The sequence below is a fragment of the Tripterygium wilfordii genome, chromosome 8 (assembly GCF_013401445.1).
Source record: "Tripterygium wilfordii isolate XIE 37 chromosome 8, ASM1340144v1, whole genome shotgun sequence".
Lineage (NCBI taxonomy): Eukaryota > Viridiplantae > Streptophyta > Magnoliopsida > Celastrales > Celastraceae > Tripterygium > Tripterygium wilfordii.
This window is the reverse complement of record NC_052239.1, coordinates 2154133-2166914: the sequence shown is the minus strand read 5'-3', so window position 1 is coordinate 2166914 and position 12782 is coordinate 2154133. Positions and strand designations below refer to the sequence as shown.

The window sequence follows — 12782 nt, the reverse complement described above, 5'->3', positions numbered from 1 at the left end:
CATCTCTATTCATTTTGAAGGTAAAAAACAAAATTTCTTAAATCTCTCTGTTTCCTTTCCTTGCCTTTCCTTTCCTCTCCTCTCTGTTTTAGCTTCTCAATTGCTCTCTCTTCACGGCAACTGTAGAGAGAGAAAGAGAGGCACAGAGTCTCATCCCTCTCTAAAACCCAAGCACAGGAGAGATACGTTTTCCGAGATTCAAACACCATTTCCTCATCTGGTTTGGTCTTTTATGCCTAATATCTTCTGTGATTATTTTTTTTTGGCTTTTTCGGTGAAAAATGGAATACGTGGGGAAGACGCTGTACAAAGAATTTGCTGGCTTTGGGGTTTTCGCCGGAATCGTGAAATCGTACGACTCGGCTTCTGGCCTTTTCGAGATCATCTATGAGTACGGAGACACCGAGGAGCTCGAATTGCCTGTGGTGGCTTCTCTCCTGGGGGTTTCCCCGAGCTTAGCTCCAGCTCAGGAGGTTGTGAAAGAAAGGGTGAGGCTCGGCCGCAAGTCCAAGAAGCGGCGTTGGGTGCAGCTCGAGAAAGGGGAGACTTCTGAATCAGGTAACGGTAAGTTTTGTGGAAATGTTGATCTGAATGGCGGGGTTGGGGAGTTGCCAGAGAATGGAAGTGAGTTTGACAGGAGTTTTTGCGGAAGTGTCTCTTTTTGTGTAGGGGATACGAATTTGGATCGAAATGGTGGTTTGAATGATGGGGGTCATTATTCTGAACCCATGTTTGATTTAAATGCTGCTGGCTTTGATTTGAATGTAACTGATGAGGATGATTTAGGTGTTGGGGTTAATTTGAATAATGACCTTCAGCAAGAATTGGAGAAGGGAAAATGCTTTGATTTGAATTCAAATGTGAATCCTGAGATGGAGGAAAATTTGAAGGAGGGAAGTTTGGAGGGAAGTTTGAAGAAAAGGAAATCTGGCTTTGACTTGAATTTGGGCGCTGACGAGGAACTTAAGGATGATACAATTGTTGATTGTGAAGGACAAATGAAGGAAAGTACTTCAACGATTCTAAAGGTACAGGGGGCGTCTTGCAGCGGATTTGACGGACCCGATGCCCATGGTGGCAATGTTGAAGGGACATTGATAGAACTACATGTGTCTGAGGATTTGCATCTTGGGTTGGTTGACAGGAATCAGGTAGAAGATGGTATTTCTGTTGGAGATGTGAAAATGACTGTCTCGCTATTGGAAGTTAATGGTTTAAGGGCTTATGACACATTAAAAGATGACAGTCAAGATGATGTTGGAAGTGGTGATAGGCAGGCGAGCTCTCGGAGAAAGAGAAGAAAGCTTTCAGATAATTTGAATGCTACAGCAGAAAGGGTGTTGAGGAGAAGTGCGCGTAGAGGGTCTGGTAGATATGATGTTCCAGCAATGGCACCTTGTATTGTGGCCAATGATTTATCAGCTACAGTGGTTGGCTCTGCGACAGAGGAGAAACCACTGATTTCCAGTGTTGAACAGGCAGACGATCCTACCATTCTTCCTCCGAAGCAGCAACTTCCACCTTCTTCAGGGCATTTGGTTTTGGAGGGAATGCCCATCCTTGAGATTTTTTCTGTATATTCTTGTTTAAGATCATTCAGTACTTTATTATTTCTAAGCCCCTTTGAGCTGGAGGACTTTGTGGTGGCATTGAATTGCAAGTTCCCTACTCCATTATTTGATTGCGTTCATGTTTCAATCTTGCAAATACTAAGAAAGCACTTGGAGTATTTGTCAAGTGAGGGTTCTCAGTCTGCTTCCGATTGCCTAAGGTATTTTTCTGCTTTCCTGTGTATAATTTCCATCCTGGGTCTGAGTTTTATTTGTTTTAATCATTGTATTTTATTTTGTAGCTAACTTTGATTCGATACTTCCTTCATTGAGTTTTCATGTAGGAATCAAAATTGGGAACTTTTAGACATTATTACGTGGCCCATTTTCATGGTCGAATACCTGCTAATTTTCGGTTTAGGAAGCAAACCTGAATTTAATCTCTGTGACTTGAAGCCATTTGAATGTGATTACTACAAACAGCCTGCATCAGTAAAGGTTGAGATACTTCAGTGTTTGTGTGATGATATGATGGAGGTAGAAGTGATAAGGTCAGAGATAATTAGAAGATCGTCGGCAGCTGTGCCTGATGTTGAATTTGATAGGAATGTAAGCATAGAGGTTCACAAGAAAAGACAGGTTGCTGTAGAAGTTTCTGGTGTCTATTGCTTGACCAAGGACGTTGTAAATGACACGACTGACTGGAATATCGATGAATGCTGCCTTTGTAAGATGGATGGAAACTTAATATGCTGCGATGGTTGTCCTGCTGCGTATCATTCAAAGTGTGTTGGGGTTGCTGGCGATTCTTTGCCAGAAGGTGAGTGGTACTGCCCTGAGTGTTCCATTGACAGGCATAAACCTTGGATGAAATCTCGTCAGTCTCTTCGTGGAGGAGTGCTGTTGGGAGTTGATCCTTATGGTCGTTTGTATTTTAGCAGCTGTGGCTACCTGTTGGTGTAAGTTTTCAGCATTTTATGAAGTTGACAAATTTTGTTTTTTCATAAAAATTTGTGGTAGTCACCTTTGTTTACATGCTTTTATTATTTTATCATTAACTAGCTAGTACATTACATGGCTGCAATGTATTCACTGCATCATTTAACTAATCTATCAAGAAAAGAATCACTTAGGAACCTAAGTCTGATAATGCACAAATGAACTCTGACAGTACATGAGTACAATGCTCTACTGCATATGAATTCTGTCACCCCAGTTGAGCACATGCAAGGGATCATAGCCCTGACTATTATTGCAGAAGTAGATATCATAGCATAAACTTCCTTGGGAATGACACAAAAGACAGTGGATGATATACTTCATTGTCAAGTATGTATGAGAGTTGACTTTTCTCAAACAAGGAAACTATGTTTCATTTTACATGATTATGGGCCTTCTAATCATTAATGATATCAATAGTTCTTGAGTAGTCTAGTATATGTTTTTCCTTCCTAGTGACTGATATTATGACTAGGATACATTTATATGCTTAGCAGTGAAAAGTTCAAGGTTGCCTATATTATTTGGAAAAAGGACACATTAGATATGTTTGGTTTGGTTCATTTGCACTTGTTATTTTATTTTTCTTTTTTATTTCTAAGGTATCCTTTTGTATTTCTCTGCGATGCTCTGCACTTTATGCTGCTACCTTTTATTTACGTTCTTTTCTGATTTGGTGTATTTCTTTTCCATTACCCATATGTCATATATTGTTGGTCTTCAGAGGACCTCATTTGTATATTTTATGTGTTGGTGAGTTTAAGAACATTTTTGCATAGATAAAGTTACATTTTTCCAGTGTGCATGTTGTATGGTTCTCTGATATGATCTTGCTTTAAATTTTCATCCTTATGAAATTTTTGCATTGCAGGTCAGATTCATGCGAGAATGAATTATTATCCAATTACTACCACAGAGACGATCTGAATGTTGTTGTTGATGCGCTCAAGGTTTCAGAGAGATTGTATAGTAGCATATTAGAGGCAATCTACAGACACTGGGACATCCCTATTCGCTCAAATGGAGCAAGTAGTAATGTGGATTTTGGAAACCGGACTGTGTGCTCAGAGATGTGCACACCAGAAACATTTCCAGTTAAGGATGATACTCCCAGTGCAAGAAAAACAGAACAAAAGTCTGTTCCGTTCTCAGATCAACTTGATACTGAGGTTTCAAAGTCTGTGAGGCTCCATTCGGAGAATGCAGTGGAAATCCAATATGTAAGTTCTGAGGGATCTGCTGGGACCACCCAAAAAAATTCAGGTATTCCAAATATCAAAAGGGAAAGGCCTGGCATTTCTAATATGTCTGCTGAAATCTCGAATCAGACTGAGCAGCCTGGAAAGTTTCTTGAAGACAGTTCTTTGTCATCTCCTAATTTGAATATCAAAGGAGATGACAATGTAGAATCCACGCCTCCTGTACCTCCCCTATCCGAGAAACAAAGAACAGGGGACACTCTACAAGTTCAGAGTGGAACTGGTTATGTTAACAGTTACTGTTTTGCTCATGTAGCCTCTTCAGTGGCAGAAGAGTTGTTGCATAATTCATCGGGTAAAATCAGTCAAGAGTTCATGAAATCAGACGAGGAGATGGTTTCGTCACAGATGACGGCCATTTGGAAGAAATCAATGAAGTTATATTGGTCAAGTGTTCAGAATCTAAGTGTCAATGTGCAGAATGAAAAGTGTGGGTGGTGCTTTTATTGCAAAGCTCAAACTGATGACTCAGATTGCTTGTTTAACATGAATTCAGGCATTCTAAAGGAAGAGTGTAGAAGTGATTTGGTCGGCTTTCACTCAAAAAAAATGAGAAATGACCATCTAAATGATGTCATTTACCACATCCTCTCAATTGAAGAATGTTTGCAAGGGCTACTATTGGGTCCTTGGCTAAATCCGCATTACTCAAAGGTCTGGCGTAAAAATGTTCTCAGGGCATCAGATATTGTTTCTGCAAAACATGTGTTGCTTACTGTAAGTGATTTTCTTTCTATTTGTGTTGAACTTATGGTCCTAGGTGCTCTTGTTGAAGAGCAACAAAAAAGTGTGGATGAGTCAGTCAGTTAACTATTCTTTTTTAAAGTAGCAAAGAAATAGAGTATCAATAAGAAAGAGGCACCTGGACTGATTCACTGTTGTAGCATTGGGAATATCTGTGGCCTGTTTTGGGCTTCAAGTTGATACTTTGAAGTTTGAACCCTATTTGGATAAGAAATGCTCAATCTAGCCCAGCCCATACTAATTTATCAATCTAGCTGGGCCTGATTTCAACTGATGTTTTAATAACTGAATTTCTTCAACGTAATACTGTTCAATTTTGTAGTTCTGTCTGGTTTCTAAAAATCTCAGCTGTAAGCAAAAGTGGCCAATAATATGTGTTTGTCTTGTCTTGCCTGAGAACTAAGATTCCTTTAGTGCAATTAATTGGGTTTCATTCTCTGTTGTTTTGGTTGGATTGGTGGATTTTGGCCTGACATGGCCTTAGTTATTCCAAATTTTGTCATCATCATAGAAGTTTGCGACTTAGCTTTTGTTGCTGTATGGAATTATGCAGCTAGAATCAAATCTGCACCACCTTGTTCTTTCACCCGAGTGGTTTAAGCATGTGGATTCCATGGTGACAATGGGTTCCGCTTCTCATGATGTGACTGCCTCCTTACGCTCATCTTCTAAGCATGGGGTTGGCAGAAAAAGGGGCAGGTGCTCAGGTTTGGAGGCCAACCCTTCTTCACGTTCTGCTGGTGGACTTGTTATGTTTTGGTGGAGGGGTGGAAAACTTTCTCGGCGGTTGTTCAATTGGAAGGTTTTACCTCGCTCTATGGTGTCCAGGGCTGCCAGACAAGGTCTTCGATCTCTCTTGGCTTCTTGTATTCATTTGGTTTGGTATTCTGAATTTGTTTTAAATTTAAATTGTGCAGCTGGTTGTACGAAACTACCGGGAATATTTTATCCTGAGGGTACAGACTTTTCAAGGAGAAGCAAATACATTGCATGGAGAGCTTCTGTTGAGTCATCTACAAGTGTAGAGCAGCTTGCTTTGCGGGTATGGTAATCTGGAGCGCCTCGTTTTCTCTTGTAACATTTGAATTATTCTTAATACTGATATTCAAGCCTGGTCATGACCTTCCCAATTTGTTGGTGGTTTTGATTAACTTGTATTCTGAAATCTGTGTACGGTAGTTTACTAGATAAAATGCAATGGGTGGGAAAGGAAATTGACCATCTCTACATCCATCTCTTTTCTGGATTGGGTTGCACCGGCATGTTGCTCCTTTAATTAAAATTTTCCTCCTCCCGAGTGGAAAATCCTATTCCTGACCTACTCCTCACTCAGTAAAAAGGGGCCAGAAAAGGAATAATCCTCTCAAACAAGAAAGAACCGATTGAACAAGGCTGCATGATATAGAACACGAAATTAATTGTTCTTTTCTTTAAAACTTGTGTAAGTTTTTTCCCCATTAAGGAGGTGCATTTTTAAACAAGGGCAAATTGTATTGTTGTCATTTTAACTGTTTACTGTTTATATTTGTATTTTTTTTAACCACAGATCTGTGAGTTACATAGTCTTTTAAGTATAAGGAATGCCTAAAATTTTCTCAGAAGCATCTATGAGTTTTATTTGTCTTTTCATAATTTTTATTTTATGGATATTGAATATATGAGACTGGATCATTCATGCCTGATGTGTTTTCTTCTGTCCCTTTCTCTTTCTCTCTGAGCCTTCATTTCATTTTGGCTACAATAGCCTTAAGTGCTTGTTCACGGCTTTAAAAGTAAAAATAGTATGTTTTTCTTGCCTTCTCTTGATTTCAAACTCCATCCAATTGTTACTCTCTTATTCTCTCTGTTCTTTCATGCTTTCAACCCTAATTTTAGTTGCTCCCAAATAAGTACAGCAGTGGGCTTGTTCAAAGCCAATTGCCTTAAGATCACAACCATTTGAGAACCACACACATCCTAGCCCTAAGCCCAGTTGTCAATACTCTCAAACCCAATCATCCCAATATTGGATCACTCTAGATTAACAAAAGCTTTCGTCGGACTGTAATTCCGATCCCTGTGGTGCATCATAGTTACTTACCTCTGCGGGATGAAATACATGTTTTGAACTTCTCTTGATATTTTAAGGTCATGAGTGATTTCACCACTTGAAGGAGAGTGCTGCTAGCTTGTGGGGAAGGATATCATACTCAAACCAAACAAATGGAAAAGGAAAAAAAAAAAGTTGGAGGTTGCTTTTAAAATACTAATGGATGCTGTTTTTGGAAAGAAACAAGCAAAACAATGACCAGTAAAGAAATATGGATTCCAGGTTCTCTTTAGGCTCCGACTCAATGCTGCCTCTCGCCTTCAAGTAATTTTTTTTTAAAATCTCATCTGAATTGCTACAACAGCAATACAGTAAGATGTTGTTTAAGTGGAAGCTTATGAAAATGAAATAGTGAAGATCCTAAATATGAATGGTAAAAAAGTGCAAACAAGTTGAGGATGAGATTACAATGGTTATAGTCCCAGCTCGTGATTTCATCTTCGTGTGATGTAACCAATTTGTAAGAAAAGAGGGATTTCTATTGTGAATGAAATTTCCTAAAAGAGAGATAGTCAATCAAGAAAGTCTAGACATTCCGAAAATTTTGTTATCTTCCTTTTCTAAATAAGAAACCTTTAAGGAAAATGAAATCGTAGACGTTCTGAAAATCATTTTCTGTAGTAATTATTTCATCATTCGTTCTTGTTACAGTAAACTCAAGCATGAATCCTAAATAAGAATTTCTTTTTTTGAATGAATACCCTTTATTAATCATATTAGCAATGCTGTGCGATTTCACAATTCATGCTAGAACTACCATTGCTCAGTCCAACTATTCATGCAAAAGATCCCATGGGATAGTAAGTTTTTATTGCTCGCATTACATTGCATATTTTAATTTTGTAACCGTTAACATTTCCTCTGTCACCCTTGTATTGAGCTTTTTAAAAAAAATTATTTTATTTCCAATATTTGGCTGGATCCTCCCTTTTTTTTCTTGTTTAAAATTTTATTATGATTATGTACAAGGTAACTAGAAAAGTGATATTCATATGATTAGACAACTTGATAATTGTCATTATTAGGGAAATCTGCGTCACTGACTTCTGAAAATTTTGCAACATATTCACAACTTACTGCTTTGTGGAACTTTGGCTCATTAATCTCTCTTGTTTTAGGTTCGAGAGCTTGATTCAATCATCAGGTGGGATGAAATCAATCCGCATCCTCTATCTAAGCTGGACAAGGAATTCAAAAAGTCAGTCAGGCTGTTCAAGAAGGCTGTCATTCGAAGGAAGTGTCTAGAAGGCGAAGGGTTGAAATACCTTCTTGATTTTGGCAAGAGAAAAACCATACCTGATGTTATCATGAAAAATGGGTCCATGATTGAAGAATCTTCTAGTGGAAGGAAGAAATATTGGCTGAACGAATCGTTTGTGCCCTTGTACCTTTTGAAAAGTTTTGAAGAGAAAAGAATTGCTCGTAAATCCAGCAACATGAGTTCCCATAAAGTATCTGAGACACTTAGAGTAGTGAAGAAGCCATCGACGGAACGGGGGTTTCAGTACCTTTTCTCAAAGGCGGAGAGATCGGAGTATTATCAGTGTGGACACTGTAACAAAGATGTTTTGATCAGGTATTGCATAATTGTTTCGTACTTGTAATGATCTTTTTAAGTAATTTATAAAGACATCAATTTAGTGTTATTGACATTGGTTTTCCTGATTTCACATATGAGAAAAATGGAATGATGTAACATTGAAGTAATAGGAAAAACACACTTCCATTCTAGTCATGTTTTTTTTATTGAGTAATCATTAAAAGAAAAAAGAAAAGTATGAGAAAGTAAATTGGAGGGGAAGGGAAAAATAAATGAAAATGGAATTGTTACAGCTATGACATTGAAGTTTGAACTCTTAATAACAAGCTTTCCTGTTTTTAGTATCGCTCTTCAATTGTGAAGCGCATAGTGACTATTGTCTCTCAAATACTATTTCTATCTGCCATTGTATTAACTATTAAGTTTAACACATGAAAGCTTTGGTGTAGTGGTGAAGTTGTTTGATTGCAATTCAAGTGTCACGGGTTCAAATTGTGGAAACATAATTTTTCTGAATGTCATATTAACATTCTCTTCTTTTTCTTTTTCTTTTTTAATATTGCCAGGGAAGCTGTGTGCTGCCAATATTGCAATGGTAAGTAGTCGATTTCCATCTGATGCGCTTGGACTTTCATGCGTTAACTAATTTCCATTGAAACTTTTATTTTCAATCTGCTGTTTTTTCTTCTGCTGGCCTTTTTTTTTAAATGAAAAGGGCATATAATTATCAGTTTAAATGAGACACTGAACATAGATGTCTGCGATGTTGATGTTCAATCAAAATATAAGTGGACACTGACTAGCCACAGTCATTACTGAGAACAATTATGGGTTTAGGTAATTATGAAGCCTCGTGATGGATTAATTTTACTAGAAGAGCATGTTAGGAATGTAACGGTACATGGATGGTTGACCAAGTAGGAGTCTAACTCTTCTGTTGACTGTAAAAAGAGGTATCGGTGGTGATCAATACCGTAAATGAGGGCTTAATCTAGAAGTGGAATCCTAACTAGTCCCAGAATTCCTTACAGGGAATAATTCTGTGATACGGTAATTATCAGGCCCATGATGAATTAGGTTGCTGAAAAAACTTGTTAGAAATGTGAAGACACATACATGGTTGACCAAGTAGGGGTAAAACTATTCGACAATTGTGAGAAGAGGCAATGGTGCTAATAAATTTGGTGAATGAAAGGAGGACCCAAATTTGGAACCCGGATGCTGAAATGGGATTTTGGAGGATTTAAGTGATTTCACTTGTTGATAGCTGTAGAGTGTAGACACGTTTGTGGCTATGCACTCAACTTGTTCTTATTGTCTTCTTCCACTCTTTTCATTAGGTTTGTTTTCTTCCACTTGGAACTTTTCCTATTTATGAAGTGCCAACCCAATTTTTTTTTTCTTTAAATAATTATATCGCATATATGCATACATGTATATGTTTATAAAAATATATATATAATGATTTGTGCTTTTTATTCTTAATTATTCTTTTTGTTATACATAGGCATAGGCACAGGCACGCAGGTGTGTATATTAATCCTTATCTGCATATGTAAACATGTTCCATACACTTTTTGTTAATTTTCAGTTTATCTCATTACGAATGAAAACAGGGGATTCGAGTAAGGTTGGGCTTGAATAAATGTTCTGAATTTGGGAATAAGCATGAAAACTGGAATATCGTATCCGGTTTATATCTGGTTTTAGGATGGACCAGACATTGGATTGGGAAAAATGGTCCTGTAAATTGATATGCTAAACAATTTTTCCATATAGAGAGATCATAACCTACCCCCAAGTCATGTTCTCGTACTTCTTATGGGGTGTCCTACTCCTTTTTATTGCAGAAGTTTAATGATCTTTGTCTGGTAGAGTATAGTATGGAATCATATGATTTATTATGGTAATGCCTTTTTAACACCATAAAGTATTAAAGTCAGCAATAGAGTCTGTCAATGACGTGAATTTACTGATCCGAGCCCCTTTGTTGATATTATTCTACATGGCTATGAATCAAAATACATGGAAAGTTGGTCTTGGTGTGGGGAACTTTTATATATCACTGCAACGTGCTCTTTTAATGTCATTTCTCATTGAGAAACATTTAATATTTATATGATTAACTGCTGAAAAGTTGCTTATGACACTTTTTTTTTTTAAATTATTTGCAAAAAACCGATCGGTCGGTTTTCGAAAAAGAAAATTAGTGAAACGGACCAAACGGTCGGTTGGTTCGGTTTTTTTGGGTTCTTTTGACAGCCCTACTTCTTTTAGACTACGCAAAATTCATCAGATATGATGTTTAAGCTTCCTTTCCTTTTACTTGTGGATTTTTAGTTTTGAATCATAAATGTTGTCAGGATATTTTCATAGAAGGCATGTTAGGAAGTCTGCTGGGGCCATAGCTGCTGAATATACTTATACATGCCACCGATGCTATGGGGGGAACTGTGTGAAGACTGATGCAAAAACAGGGAAGAAGGCCACAAAAGGTGGGAAAAATAACACGGAAGGTATGAAGCCTAAGCTGCAAGATGGTAAAAAGTCATCTAAAGAATGCAGGTCAGTGAAACTAAAAGTAAGTAAAAATGCATTATCAAGGCCTGTAAAATCAAAAAGTAACAAAAAGATTGTTGCTGGCATAACACTGCGCCGTTCCCCTAGAAAAAATAAATATGTGTCATTCCAAAATAAAAAACCTAGAGGACGCAAGAAAGGGAAACAAGTAAGGGCCAGAAGAGGGAACTTCAAGGAATCAAAGAAAGATGCTTCGAGGCGCAAGAAAAGAACACAGGCTTACTACAGTTACTGGGTCAACGGTCTATGCTTTTCCAGAAAGCCAGATGATGAGAGGCTAATGGTTTTTAGGAGTAAAATATTGTTAGCCCCTTCTGAGCATATCACTGTTAACCTTGATCAACACAAATGCCATCTTTGTGGTGGAGGTGGATATACATCAACGTCAAATTATATTGCCTGCGAACTTTGTGGAGGTAAATATGTTTTGATGTCTTTATTTAGTTTAGGTGACTGCCTATTGATTTACTAATGAAGAAATTGTCTTCTACATTTGTTAATTACATTTTCCCCTTGATTCATCTATTATTCTGCAGAATGGTTTCATGGAGAAGCTTTTGGGCTGAATATGGAGAATGTTTCTTTGCTAATTGGATTTAGGTGCCATGTTTGTCTTAAGAGGACATCCCCAGTTTGCCCGCATATGTGAAATATGGGAATTTAAGGGATCTCAGCTTGGTGCTGGACAAAATACCGTTGGTTGTTGTGAGGAAGAATGTCACATCGTCCCTGCTCTGATTGAGGTTAATTCTGGAAATAGTTCCGTTGCAAACAAGGATCTTCAAGTTTCTTTCCCATGAAATTCTGGAAATAATTCTGTTGCAAACAAGGATCTTCAAGTTTCGTTGCCATTTCATGGGTGTGCTGCTAATAACGAGCAATGAAATTGTGCTCTGGATTCAAGTTAGATGCAGAAAATGGGCATGCACTAGTACACAAGCAGCAGAATCCAGGCAACTGAAATCGCTAACAAGGATTTGAAACCAGACTTGCTAACAATATCTGACAAAAATATTATGAAGAACGTGGATACATTGATACAATCAAACATCTGATAATGTGGTGCAGGTTCCTTCCTGCAAGATTGCATTAGATGTAGATGCTAAATTAGCAATGATGCAGCATGACAAAGCGAAGGATGGCCTAACAAGTATCCTGAAGTTGCCAAGCAATTGAGCCCTTCTCGGCTTCATTGACTTGCATTTGCCGGTATTTACGGTGTCTGATAAAATGTTAGGCGGGAGCATTACCAGAGTAGATAAGAGTAACAATCTTTTTTCCCTCTGAGGAGGGTTGCCAGCACTGCGAGGAATCACTTGTAAATCTTATAACGTTGTTGAAATTAATAGTCACAGTTTTAGTGATGCACAGAGTCATTCATTTTCAGCAAGTAATAGAAGACTTTGCTGACCTCCATCGGCCCCATTGGCTGCTACAAGGTTCTCTGAAATTGTTTGCTACATTGAAGGTTGACAGAGCAGATTCATGTTTTCAAGTGTTGCATACTCATGAAAGAATGTGGAAACATGAACTTCTCTGCTGGCAGGTCTGGAAGGTATTCTTAGCATTCTCAAGGATCCTTCTTTGCAGAGTGTTAAAGTCACTGAGTCCTGTTTGCTTCACATAGAGATTCTCCCAGGATTGGAATAACTACAGATGGTAATTCTGCATCTGCCTTGGACATTGATAATTTTCCTGATTTGATAGCTGGATAGAGCATCCCCTTTAAGCTCCAAAGTTCCTTGTATTCTTCTTTGTTGCTTGAGACTAGTCATTTTAAGCACCACAATTGTAGATATCATCTTCTTCCATCAAAATTGGTGTCTTTGGTTGGTTTGCCCCCCACCTTGTAGTTCTCAAATATTGCTCATAAGTTCCCTTCATCCCTTCTCTAGTAGTTTATTCTCTACATGACATTAATGCTGTGTAGAACATATGGAATGGTTCTTAGTCTCTGTATTCAGTGTCTAGTAGCAATGCTTTCTGTCTAGTTTGCTGGTGGAGTTCACTTAGAAATTGCA

At 38.0% G+C, this 12782-nt stretch overlaps 1 protein-coding gene across 3 annotated transcripts; it reads left to right on the top strand.

Annotated features, from left to right (window-relative positions):
* Nucleotides 1–71: 71 nt before the first annotated feature.
* On the top strand, nucleotides 72–12751 carry LOC120003996 (DDT domain-containing protein PTM-like). 3 transcript variants are annotated; one of them, XM_038853187.1, is made up of 9 exons: nucleotides 73–1771; nucleotides 1895–2509; nucleotides 3421–4462; nucleotides 5106–5394; nucleotides 5470–5594; nucleotides 7760–8217; nucleotides 8748–8776; nucleotides 10545–11177; nucleotides 11298–12751. In XM_038853187.1, exons 1-9 carry the CDS (start codon nucleotides 282–284, stop codon nucleotides 11408–11410), a joined length of 4794 nt encoding a protein of 1597 aa, XP_038709115.1. In that variant the 5' UTR covers nucleotides 73–281; the 3' UTR covers nucleotides 11411–12751. The 3 variants fall into 3 exon arrangements, with proteins under 3 accessions (XP_038709113.1, XP_038709115.1, XP_038709114.1); XM_038853186.1 differs by having other exon boundaries at nucleotides 3421–4525; XM_038853185.1 differs by having other exon boundaries at nucleotides 72–1771; nucleotides 3421–4525; nucleotides 5106–5594.
* Nucleotides 12752–12782: the final 31 nt, after the last annotated feature.

Excerpts from the sequence above, each read along its gene's own strand:
- LOC120003996 (XM_038853185.1), top strand. The coding sequence starts at position 282 with ATGGAATACGTGGGGAAGACGCTGTACAAAGAATTTGCTGGCTTTGGG. Across the intron at positions 4,526-5,105 it reads CAAAACATGTGTTGCTTACT|CTAGAATCAAATCTGCACCA; the intron begins GTAAGTGATTTT and ends GGAATTATGCAG. Across the intron at positions 8,218-8,747 it reads AACAAAGATGTTTTGATCAG|GGAAGCTGTGTGCTGCCAAT; the intron begins GTATTGCATAAT and ends TAATATTGCCAG.